An 18931-nucleotide genomic window follows, 5' to 3' on the forward strand; every position below is an offset into this window, starting at 1 on the left:
AGGCCGTGTGAACCATACAGCCTGTGGCAACTCCTCAACTCTGCTCTGTACTGTGAAATCAGCCATAGACACAGTGTAAACAAGCAAGCATGGTTATATTCCAATCAAGTTTATGGACACTAAAATCTGACTTTTGTACAATTTTCACGAGTCATGAAATAGTACTCGTTTGGCTTTTTGTTTAACCATTTAAAAATGTAAGCCCTTATTAGCTTGTGGGCCATGGTATTCTGATCCCTGATACAGGTGCGTGCGTGCGCGCGCACACACACACACACACACACACACAGCAGAGGCAGACGAAAGCAGATGCAAAGAGAAAGACAGAGGCAGGCAGGCAGAGACAGGCCAGGACAGACAGACAGACAGGTAGGTAAAAGGCAAGGCAGGCAGACACAGGAAGACCCACATACACAGAAACCCCCCTCTGACAGAGAGATCCAGACTGGCATACAGAGACATAGTTACACACAAACATGGACACGACACAGACATTCAGGAACACATACTCACAGACACAGACACAGACACAGACTGACATGGACCCAGAATCAGCACAGACACATACAGATACACTGGTCAGACGTGGTGGCTCACGCCTGTAATTCCTGCACTTCTGGAGGCTGAGGCAGGTGGATCACTGGAGGGCAGGAGTTTTGAGACCAGCCTGATCAGCATGGTGAAACCCCATCTCTACTAAACATAAAAAAATTAGCCAGGCCTGGTGGCTCATACCTGTAATCCTAGCTACTTGGGAGGCTGAGGTGGGAGAATCACTTGAACCCAGGAGGCGGAGGCTGCAGCGAGCCGAGATCATGCCACTGCACTTGAACCTGGGCAACAGAGCAAGACTCTATCTGGAAAAAAAAAAAAAGGGCCAGACGCGGTGGCTCACATGTGTAATCCCAGCACTTTGGGAGGCTGAGGTGGGTAGATGACCTGAGGTCAGGAGTTCGAGACCAGCCTGGCCAACATAGTGAAACCTCGTCTCTACTAAAAATACAAAATTAGCTGGGTGTGGTGGCACATGCCTGTAGTCCCAGCTACTTGGGAGGCTGAGGCAGGAGAATTGCTTGAATATGGGAGGCCGAGGATGCAGTGAGCTGAGGTCGCGCCATTATACTCCAGCCCGGGCAACAAGAGCAAAACTCCGTCTCAAAAAAAAAAAAAAAAAAAAAAAAGGCTAGGTACGGTGGTTCATGCCTCTAATCCCAGCACTTTGGGAGGCCGAGGCGGGTGGATCGCCTGAGGTCAGGAGTTTGAGACCAGCCTGGCCCATGTGGTGAAACCCCGTCTCTATTAAAAATACAAAAATTAGCCAGGTGTGGTGGCAGGTGCCTGTAATCCCAGCTACTCGGGAGGCTGAGGTAGGAGAATAGCTTGAACCCAGGAGACGGAGGTTGCAGTGAGCCAAGATTGTGCCACTGCACTCCAGCCTGGGAGACAGAGTGGGACTCCGTCTCAAAAAAAAAAAAAAAGACAGCTATAGATGTGGACACAGAGACATGGAAACACAGACATACACTGAAAGAAACCTACGTGGGGACACATGAACCCCATACAGAGACATATATACTCAAGGATATACAGACACAAACAGGTATAGACACAAATACAGACACAGATACGGACATCCCACATGAACACATACAGATAACAACACACGTGGCCACAGTTGGATGGATGCACATGGACAAGTGAACAGAGACAGACATGGACAGGCACATGGAAACACCCCTAGACAGGCCCCCCGAGGCAGACACACAGAACTTTGCGCTCAGACACAGACACTAAGACACACACAGACTTACAGACACACAGACAAATGGACCCAGACAAGCACAGAGTCGGACACAACCCAGACACAGATATAGACAAAGATAAAAGAAATAACCATATGGGGTTGCACAACACTCTGTAAATGTAATTTATGTCACCGAGCTTAGAAATAGTTAAGATGGCAAATGTTATATCTATCTCCACAATTAAAAAAAAAGAAAAAGGCATACAAACACATAAACTGATCTACGTAAATACACCAAGACAGACACATAGACTCCAACACCTGCCCCCCGCCCCCAATACACAAATGCTCTCTGCCATACACAAATGCTCTGAGAGATGCCAGACTGACACACAGAGACAGGGGGCGAGGGCAGGGACGTGGTGAGAAGATGGGGATGAGGGCAGAGGCATGGTGAGAAGACGGGGGGCGAGGGCAGGGGCATGGTGAGAAGATGGGGATGAGGGCAGAGGCGTGGTGAGAAGACGGGGGCGAGGGCAGGGACGTGGTGAGAAGACGGGGGCGAGGGCAGGGGCATAGTGAGAAGACGGGGATGAGGGCAGAGGCATGGTGAGAAGACGGGGGCGAGGGCAGGGGCATAGTGAGAAGACGGGGCATGAGTGAATGGAAGAGAGATGTGCATGCACTCAGCCTCCCCACACGCTGCCATGCCAGGAGACAAAGTGCAGAAGACAGCACAAGCAGCAGTGAGAGAGCCTTAAAGATGCAGAGAAGGCCGGGCACGGTGGGTCATGCCTGTCATCCCAGCACTTTGGGAGGCCGAGACAGATGGATCTCCTGAGCCCAAGAGTTTAAGACCAGCCTGGGCAACATGGCGAAACCCCGTCTTTACCAAAAAATACAAAAAATGAGCCAGGCGTGGTGGTGTGCACCTGTGGTCCCAGCTACTCAGGAGGCTGGGGCAGGAGGATCACATGAGCTGGGAGGTGGAGGTTGCAGTGAGCTGAGATCATGTCACTGCACTCCAGCCTGGGTGAGCTGAGATCGTGCCACTGCACTTCAGCCTGGGTGACAAAGTGAGACCCTGTCCCAAAAAAAAAAAAAAAAAAAGCAAGATGCACAGAAAAACTAATAAGAGACGAGACAAAGTCTCACACACACATATCCACACAAATCCAGACTCCAGAGGCAGCTGCAGAGATGGTGAGTATGCACAATATGGAGTGAGGATGACGGAATGAGAGCAAGAACAAATAACAAAATGGAGAGTGAGAGGAAAAAGAGAGTGTGAGAGGAGAGGGAAGAGGCCTGGAGAACAGGAAAAAATAACCTAAAACATCAGAGGACAGGGAAGGTATTCAAAAAAAGTTCAAATCAAGAAGAAACAGAGAAGCAAGCAGGCTGTGGGCAGAAAGAAACAGAGCAGGATGAAGAGGGGAGTTGTAGGAACACAGTCAGGCCCAAGCCAGTGGTGCTGAAGCAATGGGCAGGTCAACTCACTGCGAGGGCAGATCCAGGGATGTGGGAGGGGGATTCCAGGTGTCCGGGTAGCCGAGCATCCAATCTGACCAGACTTTGACACTGGGGAGCAGCTCCTTCAGGTCCGGGACAAAGGAAGACACCTTGATGTCGTCTTGGTCATCCTGGTCCTCAGGAGAGGACAGCTGAGCTGCAGAGGCAAAGGGTGAGAACTGGGCCTATGTCTGCTGTAGCCCCCGAGTGAGGCCTGGGGCGCTGGGACGGCAGCAAGCTCTTAGGGAAGGGAGACCAAGTCCACAGGAAAGATGGGCCCAGAAGCGAGGACAAGCGCCAGCACCTAAGAGGATTCTGAAAAGTAGGACAAAGAGAGAACCAGTGTACTGGGTCTGCCCCTGGACACAACTGCTTCTGCTTCACCTGTGGCTTGGCCGAAGCCTCTACTCTGGCCTCTAGCCCATCCTTCCAGCCTTCCTTCAGCACAGTACCAAGATGGCACCAGAGTTCTTGCCAAAACTGCATGACCTGAATTTAATCATAAGGAAACACCAGAGAAACCCAAACTGTGGGACACTGTACAAATGATTTATATTCTTCAAAAATGACAAGGACATGTAGGACAAAGAAAGATAGAAAAACCATCCCAAATTAAAGGACACTAAAGAGACACGATGATATCTAAATGCAACGTGTGCTCCTGCACTGGATTCCAGAGCAGAAAAAAACTTTTTTTCCCCTTGCTATAAAGAAATTAGGGCAACTGGCACAAACTAAATAAGGTCTGTGAATGCAATAATAGTATTTTATCAATGTTGACTTCCGATTTTGATAACTGTTATTAAGAGAATATCCTTATTATTAGGAATATACAGTCAAGTATTTGGGGGTAAAGGGCCCACAACTCTGTAACTTAAAAATCAAATGGTTCAGAAGAAAAATAATAACCTTAAGTATGTGTGTATGGAAAGACGAATGTAAGCCCACATGGTAAAATGTTAACTGGGGAATCTGGGTGAAGGGTATATAAGAGTTCTCTGCACTATTCTGGCTACTGTTCTGTAAATATGAAGTTATTTCAAAACAAAAAGTTGCCCTTCTGTCCCTAAAAAAAAAAAAAAGGCAACCTCTGAAGCTGGAGGCATTCACAAAGCTGGTGTGGCATGGGGTGACAGTGGGGTCTCATTAAGTCACTAGTATTGATCTAGGAGCTGAAAATAAAGGTGTAACCTTCAGCCCTACCTTCTACTGCTACAACAATCAGGCTTAGACTTCTAAGGGCAGCCTTAAAGGATATGGGATACTGTCTCAACCTAAGGGCTAAAAACAGCACCTGCTCTATCTGGTCCAGTGAGTCTCCCATGATGGCTAGTCCACGGCGGTTACAGAACTCACTAGGTACCACACGAAGAGAAACAAAGAGATAAAGGGGAAAACACAACATCGATTATGGAAACTAACTTTTCTGGTTTCCTGAAGATGCAGGAACATGTAGCAGCTCATAGGTACAGTGAAAATCCTAACTACTAAAGGAGAAAAGAGAGAGGAAAGAGTTCTACAAAAAGGAGAAGAGGGCCTTAGGGGCAATCAGACTGTAAAAGGAAATGGGGCTAGTTAGGCAAGCAAAAGGAAGACGGGCATGTAAGTGAGAGCAAGAATGGAGACTACAGGGAGAAGACACCAAGAAAGCAGCATGGCACTGCGAGGTCTGGACAAGGCCAGGCAACTGGAAGCCCACCAGGCTGGGGACTCCTCCTGCTTACCTTTGGCAGACTCCTTAAGTAAGTAAGTGCAGCGGCAGACCAGTAGAGAAAACATGGCCAAGCCCAGAGCTGCGGCTTGTTCCTGGATCACAGAGCGGCACTCCTCCGAGAAGCAGTCTGAGGAGAGGCAAATGAAACTCTCAGCACCCCAGGCGGACAAGATGCACATCACTGGCCATGTTACCGAGCTTCCTTTTCCTCACTGAAGACTAGGGCTAGTAATACTCCCCTTCTCAGAGTGGTCATAAGGCCAAGTACAAATGCATGTGAAGCACTTACCACGAGGTCTGGCATATGGATATGTGTTCAATAAGATGATAAGGGTCACCTCTGTCAATTCTACATCACTTTCCCAGGAACAGTTACCTCAATAAGGGCAGTTTGAGCTGGAGCTGCACGGTCTCTGCCTTTAGCTGCCTACCGATAATGTAAAGCTATCGTAACAAGAACTCAGATTTAATTAACTCAGTCTCTCTAGTGTATAACTAACAGGAGCACAGTCATCAATTAAGATTGGAAAAATACACTTTTAAAAATGATCTTCTGTCTACCGCCATACCACCCTGAACGCGCCCGATCTCATCTAAAAATGATCTTCTTGAATCACCAACCTTTAGTCCCATCCTTACCTCCTCCATGTCCCTCCTCCTAAGAAAACACACATGACACAAATAACCTACTTTCATGGAATGAGTTAATTTTATGCAGAACAGTGCTTGGCACATAATAAGCACTTAATCAGTGTTGGCTTTTGTTTTCACAAATTCCTTCCCCTAGCGCTAAAAAATAAATCTGGCTCCCAATCCCAGTACCCTCTTTCCGTTACTTTTTCAGCCTGGCTAACTAACTTCCTTCTGGCTCCAGGTCACTGAAAGGAGCCATCTTTTTGGTGGGCAGAATTATTCTTTGGTGGGAGCTATGTGACATACTCCCAAAAGCCTGCCTGTACCTACTCTTCATCAGTGGCCTTCCCTGAAAGCCACGTCATCTGAACTCGAGAGGAGCTGGTGACACACAGAAGGCAGCAGGCCACCACACAGCCTCCGAGGAGGAGACACCACATACCCACAGGAGACAGAATCAGGGGCCAGGCTCACTAGCTCTAGCAGCAGCTAATCTGTTAATTCCCTCTCTAATACAGGAGAACTCTCAGAATCTCCAAGTGTTAAAAGGATAATCAGCTAAATGTCTGCTCTCTGTCCCTGCCTGTAGTTTAACCTCAATAACCAAGGGGAGCCCTCTCATCAGCTCACCAGTCTTGTCAATGGGGCCCCATTGAAGTTGTTACTCCAGGAGACGTTACCCAACCACAGTGATTCCTTACCGTCTTTGCCCCAAGAGCAAGTATGATTGGAGTACACAAAGCCAGCCCCAACCCACTTCTGAAAGTACTGAGCGTAAGAAGGAGCAGGCTGCTGCTCAGAAGGTCCCAACAAACGAATAGCATCCAGGGTAGTAATTCTTTGACTGTGGCTTTCCCGCCAACCTTCCAGATGCCCACTGGTCCCAGATGTCACCCTCTGACTTTCCAGCTCAGCTGTGGCAGGCAGTCAAGGAAGTGGTAACAATCCGTGTGATTAGAATCGACCAATCTCATTCCTGTCCTGTTAGGGCCCTAAACCTCTGTTACAAAGAAAACAAGCATGCAGGGGCCAAGAAGAGGGGAGGATGGAAAGCAGGAAACGGGGAGATATGTAAGTTACCAACTTCTCCCCTTCACCCTCCCCATAGGCAGCAGCACCGTCAGTACCGCCCAGCTCGGTCCAGGCCACTGCCATGCCCGGACAACATCCTGCCTCTAACTAGCAACAGAGCTGGGAAGAAGGGAGTAAGTCCAGAAAAGAGGGAGTTGGGAGAAGACAAGTGGAGGCCACATCCTGGTAGCTGACACTCTGAGTAAACGTTAGTGCCCCTCATCAACTGAGTAGAAGTTACCTGCACTCAGAAGGCTAGAAGGGATGGAGCGGGGTGTCTTGGCTCCAAGAGACTGGCATTTTGTGAAGCACATGCTACACCAAGACACTCTCATGAGCCTGGACAGAAACCTGAAAGAGGTTTCTTTCACCAAGCCTAGCTCTGCATTTACGACAAACGGCAATCTCAAGCTAGACCGTCTCTCAGAGTTCAAGGTGGGGGCTAGGGCTCAGAGGGAGAATGGCTGCTTAACAACAATGGGATCTGCGATCTTCATGGACTCCAGGTTGGCTCCTTTTCTAAAGGCTCCTGCAATAAGGTCTGGAGACCAGGCAAGATAGCAACAGCTGGAGTCTCTTTGGTATAGATCTGAAAGTGCTCAGCCACCTCCCAGGGCAGCAGCTAGAAGGCAGCTTCATGACTGCTCTGTCCTTGGTGACAGTTATGTCACCTCGACTCCCCATCCCCTAACCCCCTCCTGAAGAAAGGCTTGAAATAACACTGCCTGCTTATGTGTCTGGTCCATCTGATGCGGAGTATTAAGCAGTAACTGTTCTGCCGTAATCAAGCAGGTGGAGATTTTACAAACGATCAAGGGGGTCAGCATGTCTGAGTGTTGGTCAGGCCTCTGACTGGCCATGTTGCCTAGAGCACCTCCTGGGAGGCCTGTCCTTCTCCATGGCTCAGTGGTACCTCAAGCACATACTGAGCATGTAGAATGTTCCAGACTCTGTACTAGGTATGATGGAGCACACAGCTACAAATAAAACATGGTCTCTGCAACCTTAGGACCTTTCAATAGGGTAAAGAAAATTGTTATTTCTCCAAGTAACCACGGCAACTTGGATCCAGTGCCTCAAATGAGACATGCACTAAGTGCACAGCGTCTTCATGGGCTGCTCTTGGCCTCACGTAGACTTCCACAGGCTAGAAACTGAAAGCATTCACCGTTACACAAGTGGGTAGGAAAACAGCATCTAGATTCCCAGAGTCCACCCACTTTGGGGCTAGACCCAGGAAACTGGCCCCAGTCTGATGAATGCCCATATATATCCCTAGTGCTGGGCTGGGCCAAGCCAACAAGTGATGTGGGGTGGGGGAGGAAAAGGCATTGTTTGCCTTGGTATTCGCCTGGGTTCCTCTGGCTTTGTGTCAGGTAGCAGGAGCATGACAGGAGCTGAGGAACTCATTAACACTGTGAAACAGCCTTTCCCCTTCTTTCCAAAAGCAGAGACTTGCTTAAGGGTTTCGGCTAAGGGTTTTGGCTAAGGAAGTCAGATGGAAATATTTCTTACTAACAAAGTCACCTGAGGTCTGAACTTGGTTCTGCTCCTTCCCACATGTGGGCAGGTGACCACAGCTCCTATTATTCCTATGGCCAAATACCTGCTCAGACAGAAATATTCTTCTTGCTCCTATGTAACAGGGAGACTTTCTCATTTTCCTGAGAATATATTCATGGAAAACATAAACCAACTGTCGTCAAAGTTGCATGAAATCAGGAAATGGAGCGGCCGGGAGAAGGCTGCCATGTGGCCGGATGTTATGTATTTCTAATTAGTGCTATACATCTTTCAACAGCAAGTGTCCTTCTGCTGGGAAACACAACACACTGCCCTTGTTATTGTAACTGTCAGAGAAGTGCTTAAACAGATAATCTCCAGGAAAAGTGATAAACACGTCCCCTCTCCCACCAGTATGTGTGCGACGGTGCTGCCAAAGCAAAGCTGTGCCTGACAGCTCCAGGATGGCAAAGCATCCTCCTGCAGGAAATGGGAGTGAGGCAGGAGGGGCGGAGAGGGAAGAGCAGGGGATGGGAGGCAGGCCCACCTGCCTGGGCCCTCTAAGCCAAGCCAAGGGATGGTGGTTCAGAACCACTGCTTCTGATCAATTCCAGTGTTTTCATCAGGGAGAGATTTGAAGGAAACCAGTACCAGTGGGATGGAGTTTGGTTGGTCACAGAAAAATCTGGCAGCGATGGAACTATCATAGTTCCCTTGGTGCACACAGCCAGTTTCCTGGCAAGAGCATAAGAAGAGTAATGAAGAGAAGACACAGGATGGATGACACATAAGTCTAATGCTCTGATAGCAGCAGAAGGGATTCTGAGGGCACTGGGGTCCACGAGCCATTCTAGCCCAGAGAACCAACTATCTGCCTGGCTGCTTCACTAAGAGCTGGAGAAAAATGCAGGCAAGACCACTTATTCATCAATTCCCTCCCCACTGTCTCCTCCCAAAGAAAGGAAATGAATGGTCAGTCACCTCCAAACTACCACCACCTGGAGGCAATTTGTTGGCCCTTATCTTTCCGACATAAGGCTGCTTTTCTCATGAGTCAGTTACCAGTCAGACACAAGGCTGGCACAGTTCCTAAGCAGCCCACCAAAACCTCCTTGTCTACAGGAAGTGGGCAGTGAGAGCATCTTTCAACTGCTGCTGCTTGAGCCACAGAGTTCCCCGTGGCAGCTGCTAGCTGAAGAGGAGGTAGAGGAAGCAGTCGCTATATAGGAACCACACAAAAACAAAATCTCAGAGCAAAAGCAGAGATGTCTTTTCATCATTTCATTCCCTGAGGAGCAGAACGAATGAGTCAGCAGAATCAGGCACTAATACATCCAAGCAAATTATTCATGCACAATGGTAAAACAGAGGCTGACTGAGTGTAAAGCAAGTCGTAACATTTCCCTAAACTGATACAGCCAAGTGACATGGTGGAATATTTGTCCCCACCCAAACCTCATGTCGAATTGTAATCCCCACTGCTGGACATGGGTCCTGGTGGGAGGTGTCTGGATGGTGGGGTGGATCCCTCAGGGCTTGGGTGCTGTCTTTGTGGTAGTGGCTGAATTCTTGCGAGATCTGGTCCTTGAAAAGTAGGTGGCACTGCCCCACTCTTTGCTCCTGCTTTCGCCGTGTAAAGTGCCTGCTCCCCTTTCGCCTTCTGCCATGATTGTAGCCTTCCTTAGGCCTCCCTAGAAGCTGAAATGCTTCCTGTACAACCCGCAGAACCATAAGCCAATGAAACCTCTTTACTTTATAAATTATACAGTCTTAGGTATTTGTCTATAGCAATGCAAGAACGGCCTAACGCACCAAGACAAGACAGAAGAAGGTAGAAGGTAATTTCCTCCCTAGGAGCCCTCGCTGTCAGTGTTCCCTTTGGATTTTCTTCTAAAGCTCTTCTGAAAGTAGGGAGATATGGGGGCAAAAGAAATCCCAATCTTCTAACAAAATGACTTCTCCCATTAATTCCGAAAACACTTGAGTGCCCAATTGTGGAGGATATAAAGGAAAGTAGGATCCTGTCTGCGAGAAGATAATCTAATAAGGAAGACAGGAAGAATACATACATACTCAAGTAACTATAATTCAAGACAATGTACTACATATCATAAGGAAGATGGAAGTAAGATGTTTCTGTCACCAGAGGGACAGGAAATCATTTCAGCTAGCATGTAACAGAGAAGGTTTCATGGAAGAGACCTTTATTTTTGAGACAGATTCTCATTCTGTCGTCCAGACTGGAGTGGTGCAGTGGTACAATCGTGGCTCACTGCAACCTCTGCCTCCTGGGTTTAAGCAATTCTCCCACCTCAGCCTCCCAAGTAGCTGGAATTGGAGGCACGCACAGTTTCACCATGTTGGTCAGGCTGGTCTCGAACTCTTGGCCTCAAGTGATCCACCTGCCTTGGTCTCCCAAAGTGCTGGAATTACAGGCATGAGCCACCATGCTCGGCCAGAAGAGACCATTTCTAAGGTGGGCTGGAAGAGACGAACAATGATGAAGTTGGTGGATGCAGGGGGGACCACATGTACTACTTGAGGCACCCAAGTACCGTGTGTGCTGTGCTCTGCCTGGAACCACAAAGTATAGGGCCTGCAATGCCAGAACAGGGAACATGAACTTGACTCAACAGTGAGGGAGCACTCACTCAAGGTTCTTGAATGAAGCAATGAGTGAATATTTTATAAAGATTAATCTAGCTAAAGCATTTAGGACTGATTAGGGTAGCTGGAAAAAGGTAACAATGAGGGAGATCAGTTGGGAAGCTAAGAGAGCATGAACTTGTTTGAAGCAAGCGAAATTACATGTAAAGCACTTCATGAAGTTTATAATGCCAAGTAAGGGTAACATCTTTCTTACAATAGAGGTAGAAGAGGGAATGAAAAGGAGTGCACAGATATGAAAATTACCGCAGAAAGAAAATCAGAAGAGGCCAGGCATGGTGACTCATGCCTGTAATCCCAGCACTTTGGGATGCTGAGGCGGGAGGACTGCTTGAGAGCCCAGTAGTTCAAGACCAGCCTGGGCAACAGAGTAAGACCCTCTCTCTACCAAAAGAAAGAAAAAAAAAAAAAAAACAAGAAAGAAAAATCAAAAGAGGCTGGAGATAATGCTGTTGAGGGGGTGTGTTGGGGTGAAGACTGCTGGAGCAGGTCAAAGACTCTCACGTGTATTCTCGGCAGGTTCCAGAGGATCCTGAAAACTCAAGAAGAGTAACAACTCACCAAACAAGATCCAAGAAAGGGGGAAGAAACTCAGGACTGCAAAACACCTGGAGGAAGAAAGGTATGTGTCAAGGAGTCCCCAGGCTCCCTCCCTCTTGGCTCTGGGCCAAGTCCTGTCTTTCCAGAACAAAGACACTTCAGGGGGTCAGAAATACTTGAGGAAGACCTAGCAAGAGGAGGCCTGGGAAGTCTGAACTGGCGCTCCCTGTGGAAGCCATTAGATATTCGGCACTTCATTTGTTTCCAATTCTTGTATGAGTACAGCTCCAGGCTGTGGGGTGAGAGGCTCCTCTCTGACGTAATCAGGAAGCAGCTGCAAAATTAAGGAATCCCTCATGACATCATAAAAAGGGTCGATGGTTTACTGGGGAAAGTATAAAAATTAATTACATATTCCCACATGACACCCTTCCCCTAAATCTGTACACACCCTCTCCCACCTCCACACATTCTCTCATCAACAACATCCAGAAGCCACCTCAATGGACAGGGTACAAAAGGGCAAACAAAACCCAGAGAAGGTTCTTTGATGCACTCACACTGTCTGCCCATCTATTTAGAACTTAACAAGCAATACCTTGTCCTGGAATTGTTATTCATAGAGTAGGTTTCCTCAACAGAATTATAAGCCCCTTGAGGGCAAGAGCTATGTCAAGACTTCACATCCTTGGAAATCAGCACCATAGAGAGATTCAAGAAACATTTGCTGCTCATAATAGTAGGCACACTTGCCTCTCTCCCTTGTGGATCTAACCATGAATGACATGATTCCACTGTGGCCAGACCTAATAACTAAGATATTTTGAGACCTATGGTAGGCAAAGAATATTTATATATATTATCTCAAAGCTTTACAAAAGGATTGCCTAAGTATTATTCTCCTTTTTGACATTTGAGGAAACAGGCTCAGAGGCTAAATGACCTGCCCAATAACACAAGGCTAGAAAGTGCCAGAGCTGGGATCTGAATCCAGTTCTGTCTGCTCTCATGCCCACACTGTTTGCATATCTGATTTTCACACACCTGTGACTCAAGCGTCACACTCCCACTGCTCCTGTCTCCTTCGCTATGAACATGAAAAGCTCAGACTACTCCAACCACAGCGCTGCACAAAGAGCTCAGAGATGATGACTTTGTGGAAGCCAAAATGAAAAACATGCCATCGTTTACAACAGTGACAAAGAAAATGAAATATTCAGGTATAAGTCTAACAGAACGTATGGAAACGCTATGCTAAAAATCTGAAAATGCTGATGAAAATCAAAGACAAAGCCAGGCATGGTGGCTCACGCCTGTAAACCCAGTACTTCAGGAAGCTGAAGCAGGCAGATCACCTGAGATCAGGAGTTCGAGACCAGCCTGGCCAACAAGGTGAAACCCTGTCTCTACTAAAAATACAAAAATTAGCTGGGCATGGTGGCGTGTGCCTGTAATCCCAGCTACTCGGGAGGCTGAGGCAGGAGCAGGGGAATCGCTTGAACCCAGGAGGCGGAGGTTGCAGTGAGCCGAGAATGCATCATTGTGCTTCAGCCTGGGTGACAAACTCTGTCTCAAAAAACAAAACCCAGAAAATAAAAGACAACCTAAAAACCGGGGAGATTTACCATGTTCATGAACTGAACAACTCAGCATTGTAGAGATGTCAGTTAATTGTTTAATGCAATTGCTATCAAAATCTTAGGAAGGTTTTATGTAGACAATAGATCCATAGGTTTAACGCAATAGCTATCAAAATCTTAGAAATGTTTCATGTAGATAAAGACAAGCTTATTCTAAAGCTTATCTGGAAAAGCAAAGGATGTAGAACATTTCAAACAATTCTGAAAAAGAATAAAGCGGGAGAAATCGTTCTCCCTGATGTTAAGTTAATGAATAAAGGGGCTGGGCATGGTGGTTCATGCCTATAATCTCAGCAATCTGGGGGACCAAGGCAGGACTGCTTGAGATCAAGAGTTTGAGACTAATGTAAACAACATAGCAAGACCCCACCTCTTCTAAAATAAAATTAAAAGGAGGAATAGCTTTTCAACAAATGGTACTGAAGCAATTAGACATCTGTATGCAAAAAAACAAAGCAACAAAACCTTGACCTAACTTTCACACTTATACAAAAATTATCTCACAATAGATCAAAGACTTATATATAAAACATAGGACCATAAAACTCTTAGAAAAAAATGGAAGAAAATCTTCAGGACCTAGGACTAAGAGTTCTAAGACTTAATGCCAAAAGTACAATCCATAAAAGGAAAAACTGATATACTGGATTTCATAAAAATTAAAAACTTTTGCACTGCCAAAGACCCTGTAAGAAGATGAAAAGGCAAATGACAGGCTAGGAAAATCTATTTGTAAACCACATATCTGCCAAAGAACTAGTAACCAGATTACATATAAAACTCTTAAAACCTGGCCAGGCGCGGTGGCTCACGCCTGTAATTCCAGCACGCTGGGAGGCCACGGTGGGAGAACTGCTTGAGCCCAGGAGTCTGAGACCAGCCCTGGCAACATAGCAAGACTGTGTCTCTAAAAAAAAAAAATTTTAATTAGCTGGATGTGGTAACATTTGCCTGTAGTCCCAGCTACTTGGGAGGCAGAAGTGGGAGGATCACTTGAGCCTGGGAGGTCAAGGCTGCAGTGACCCGTGACAGTGCCGCTGCACTCCAGCCTGGGTGACAGAGACCCTGTCTCAAAAAAACAACACATAAAGAAAAATAAACACAAACCAAAAAACAAAAAACCTCTCAAAACTTAACAGTAAGAAAACAACAATACATTTAGAAAATGGGCAAAAAAAACCAAAAAAACAAAAAAACAGGTATTTCATCAAAGAGGATATACAAATAGAAAATAAGCACAAGCAAAGATGTTCATTATAATTAGCCATTAGGGAAATGGAAAATAAAACTACAATGAGATCTCATTACATATCTATCAGAATGGCTAAAATAAAAAACAGTACCACCACCAAATATTGGTAAGGATGCTGGGAAATCGGATCACATGTATGTTGCTGATGGAATGTAAAATGGTATAGCTGCTCTGGAAAATAGTTTGGCAGTTTCTTCTAAAACTAAAAATGCACTTATGATATGATCCAGCAATTGAACTCTGGGGCTTTATCCTGAAGAAATGAAAACTTACGTTTGGAAAAAAAACCGGTATGTAAATGTTCATAGCAGCTTTATTCGTAATGGCCCCAAACTAGAAACAACCCAAATGTCTTTCCACAGGTGAATGGTTAAACAACTGTGGAATATCCGTACCAGGGAATACAGGGACTACTACTCAGCAATAAAAAGGAATGAACAACCAATACGTGCAGTGAGTTGGACAGACTCCAGGAAATTATGCTTAGTGAAAAGCCAGCTTCAAAAGGTTATATACTGTACAATCCCATCTATATAATATTCTTGAAATAATATATTTATAGAGATGGAAAACAGATTAGTGGTTGCCAGGGGTTAGGACTGGGGGCTGAAAGGGGGTAGGGATGGTTCTAAAGCATAGAGCAGGAAGGAGCTTTGAGTGTTGGGAAAGTTCTGCATCTTGATTATAGTAATAGTTATATGAAGCTACATGTGTGATAAAATTGCACAGAACCCCCCCCACACACACATACAAGTGCAAGATAACTTGTGAAATGTGATTAAAGTCAGTGGATAACAATGTCAATTTCACAATGTTGATATATACTAAAGCTATGCAAGACACCAAAAATGGGGAAGGAGGGGTGAAGGGTGCATAAGACCTCTCTGTACATTTTTAAAACAACTTCCTGTGAATCTATAATTATTTCAAAATAAAAAGCTTTAAACAAGTAAACACAACAAAAAAAGTAAACCCAAATAAAACCGAAGAAGATCTGACACAGCATTCCAGAAAGTTTTATACAGAAAAGGGTTACTCAGTCACTTGGGGTATACTTTCTCAATTAACAGTAGCTGATTACCCTGTCCAGATGCTGGAGCCCCTTGTTCTCATCTTCTGCTGCCTGGCCCGAGCTGGTGGAGATGCCCAGTTGTGGCTCCTCACCAGGCTTAAACAAGAAACTGTCAGGGGCAACCAAAAGGAAAATAAAATTAAATTAAAAAAAAAAAAAAAAGGAAAAGTTCACTAAAGACAGAACTTCTGTCTAAAGAATAAGGAGTATAGCAAGAGAACTTCATCATCAAGGTTATGAATCACTGGATCAGTAAATTCCATGGCAAGCAGCACAAAGTGAAGGTGATGAGAAAGTGAAGAAAGATGACGAATGAATTGCAGAAACTGAGTGAGCAGTTTAAAAATGTTCTTGCTTCTCAAAAATAAAGTACACATCTCAAACCAATGGTATGCACATTCTTCAAGAAAGGGCAGTCAGAGGAAAAAGCGGCTTCAAACATGAGTCTGAGTACTGTTTTCTTCATAAAGGAAACTACTTAGGCATTTTCAGTGTTGCTTTGGATCATCAATCAGATGGATATTAAGGTATTTATTTTTGGCCAGGCATGGTGGCTTATGCTTAAATCCCAGCACTTGGGAGGCTGAGGTGGGGGCATCACTTGAGCCCAGGAATTCGAGACCAGCCTAGGCAATACAGTGTGAGACCCAGGAGGCTGAGGCTGCAGTATTGTGGAGTGATCACGTCACTGCACTCCAGCCTGGGTGACAGACCAAGACCCTGTCTCAAAATAAATAAATAAATAAATAAATAAATAAATAAATAAATAAATATAAAAAAGATTTAATTTTGACTTATTTAAAAAAATATTTTTGTAGGCCAGGCACAGTGGCTCACACCTGTAATCCCAGCGCTTTGAGAGGCTGAGGCGGATGATCACTTGAGGCCACGAATTCGAGACCAGCCTGGCCAACGTGGCGAAACCCCATCTCTACAAAAAATACAAAAATTAGCCAGGTGTGGTGGCGTATGCCTATAGTCCCAGCTACTCGGGAGGCTGAGGCAGGAGAATCGCTTGAACCCGGGAGGCAGGGTTGCAGTAAACTGAGATTGCGCCACCGCACTCCAGCTTGGGTGAGACAGCACGATTCTGTCTCAAAAAAAAAAGTATTTTTGTTTGTTTGTTTGTTTGTTTGTTTTGAGATGGAGTCTCACTCTGTCACCCAGGCTGGAGTGTAGTGGTGCAATCTTAGCTCACTGTAACCTCTGCCTCCCGGGTTCAAGCGATTCTCCTGCCTCAGCCTCCCGAGTAGCTGGAATTACAAGTGCCCACCACCACACCCAGCTACTTTTTGTATTTTTAGTAGAGATGGGTTTCGCTATGTTGGCTAGGCTGGTCTTGAACTCCTGACCTCAAGTGATCCACCCACCTCAACCTCCCAAACTGTTGGGATTACAGGCGTGAGCCACCGTGCCAGGACAAAAAAAACTTTTTGTTTTTTTTTAAGTGTCAGCAATAAATGGATTTTATTTTAGGTAAACTTTGCTGAAAAGTGGAGACTAAAAGGGATGCAACCTGCATATACCTTTTTAAAAAATGTGAATTTAAGCCCTGTATTCCTTATATATTTTTTTATTATACTCTAAGTTCTAGGGTACATGTGCACAACGTGCAGTTTTGTTACATATGTATACATGTGCCATGTTGGTGTGCTGCACCCATCAACTCGTCATTTACATTGGGTATATCCCCTAATGCTATCCCTCCCCTTCCCCCAACCCCACGACAGAGAAAAAAAACTTTTTGTAGAGACAGGGTCTTGTTTTGTTGCCCAAGCTGGTCTCAAACTCCTGGCCTCAAGTGATCCTCCTGTCTCAGCCTCCCAAAGGGCAAGAATTAGAGGCATGAGCCACTGCACCTAGCCCGAGATATATACAAACAGACACACATACACACAATTTAATTTAATTTATTTATTTATGAATGAGACAGGCTCTCACTCTGTTGCCCAGGGTGGAGTGCAGTGGCGCAATCATAGCTCACTGTAGCCTCAACTTTCCAGGTTCAAGCAATCCTCCCACCTCGGCCTCCCAACCTCCTGGTCTCAAATTCCTGAGCTCAAGTGATCCTCTGGCCTTGAACTCCTAAAGTGCTGGGATTACAGGTGTGAACCACCACACCCGGCCCAATATTTATTTTTTAATTGGCAGCATCAGCTGCCAATACTCTGATAAATAGCCCCTTTGCCAATGTATCTGTAATTACAAATCAAACATTTTCTAAAAAGTAGGTGATTTCATCAGAATCAAACATGTTTGCTTTTCAAAAGACAAAATGAAAAGGAAAGCTACAGGAAATTATCTCACTGGGAGAAAATAATTGTAAAAGATACATCTGACAAAGGATTCAGAACTGAGGTATATAAAGAACTCTTTCAACTCAGCAAAATAAACAAAAAATTGGGCAAAGAAGATATATAGATGGCAAGTAGGTACATGAAAAGATGCTCAACATTACTAATCATTAGGGAAATGCAGATCAAAATCACACATACAACTCCATACCCAACAGCATGGCAATAATGAAACAGATGGATGAACAATAACAAGCATTGGAAAGGATGTCAAGTAACTGAAATTCTCACATACTGCTTTAAGAATGTTAAATGAGACCAGGCACAGTGACTCACGCCTGTAATCCCAGCACTTTAGAAGGCCGAGGTGGGTGGATGGCTTGAGGTCAGGAGTTCGAGACCGGCCTGATCAACATGGTGAAACCCCATCTCTATTAAAAATACAAAAAATATTGGGCGTGGTGGCAGGCACTGTAATGCCAGCCACGCGGGAGGCTAAAGCAGGAGAATAGCTTGAACCTGGGAGGTGGAGGTTGTAGTGAGCCGAGACCACGCCACTGCACTCCAGCCTGGGTGACAAAGTGAGACCTGATTCAAAAAAAAAAAAAAGTTAAATGATATAACCACTTTGGCAGTATCTTAAAAAGTTAAACACCAGGCTGGGTGCGGTGGCTCACGGCTGTAATCTCAGCACTTTGGGAGGCCAAGGTGGGTGGATCACTTGAGACCAGGAGTTCGAGACCAGCCTGGCAAACATGGCGAAACCCCATCTCTACTAAAAATAAAAAAATCAGCCAGGCGTGGTGGCAGGTGCCTGTAATCCCAGCTACTTGGGAGGCTGAGGCAAGAGAATCGCTTGAATCCAGAAGGTGGAGGTTGTAGTGAGCTGAGATCATGCCGCTGCACTCCAGCCGGGGCAACAGACCGAGACTCCATCTCAAAGGAAAAAAAAAAGTTAAGTACCAAACGACCCAGCTATATCACTCACAGGTATTTACTCCCCAAAAACGAAAGCATACATGCACGCAAAGAATGTTCATAGCAGTTTTACTCATGAAGGTTAAAAACTGGAGGAGAAAACACCAAATATCCATCAACAAGTGAATGGATAAATTAATTGTGGTATATTCACACAGTGAGGACTATTCAACGTTAAAAAGGAACAAGCTACTTAATCATTCGAATGTCAAAAACAGGCTCACACCTGTAATCCTAGCACTTTGGGAAGCCAAGAGGAGAGGATCACATGAGCCCAGGAGTTTGAGACCAGCCTGAGCAACACAGTGAGA

The 18931-nt window shown here is 45.6% G+C and overlaps 1 protein-coding gene across 2 annotated transcripts in view; it reads right to left on the reverse strand.

The window, feature by feature from the left end:
- Positions 1 to 18931, reverse strand: part of SMG6 (SMG6 nonsense mediated mRNA decay factor) — a 248327-nt gene that overhangs the window by 125495 nt on the left and 103901 nt on the right. For both annotated transcript variants that reach the window (XM_054535167.2, NM_001132236.2), the window contains 2 exon segments: positions 4981 to 5097; positions 3245 to 3413 (listed from right to left, as the gene is read on the reverse strand). In XM_054535167.2, coding sequence (XP_054391142.1) covers positions 3245 to 3413; positions 4981 to 5097 — 286 coding nt within the window.

Source organism: Pongo abelii, chromosome 19 (genome assembly GCF_028885655.2).
Source record: "Pongo abelii isolate AG06213 chromosome 19, NHGRI_mPonAbe1-v2.0_pri, whole genome shotgun sequence".
Classification (NCBI taxonomy): Eukaryota; Metazoa; Chordata; class Mammalia; order Primates; family Hominidae; genus Pongo; species Pongo abelii.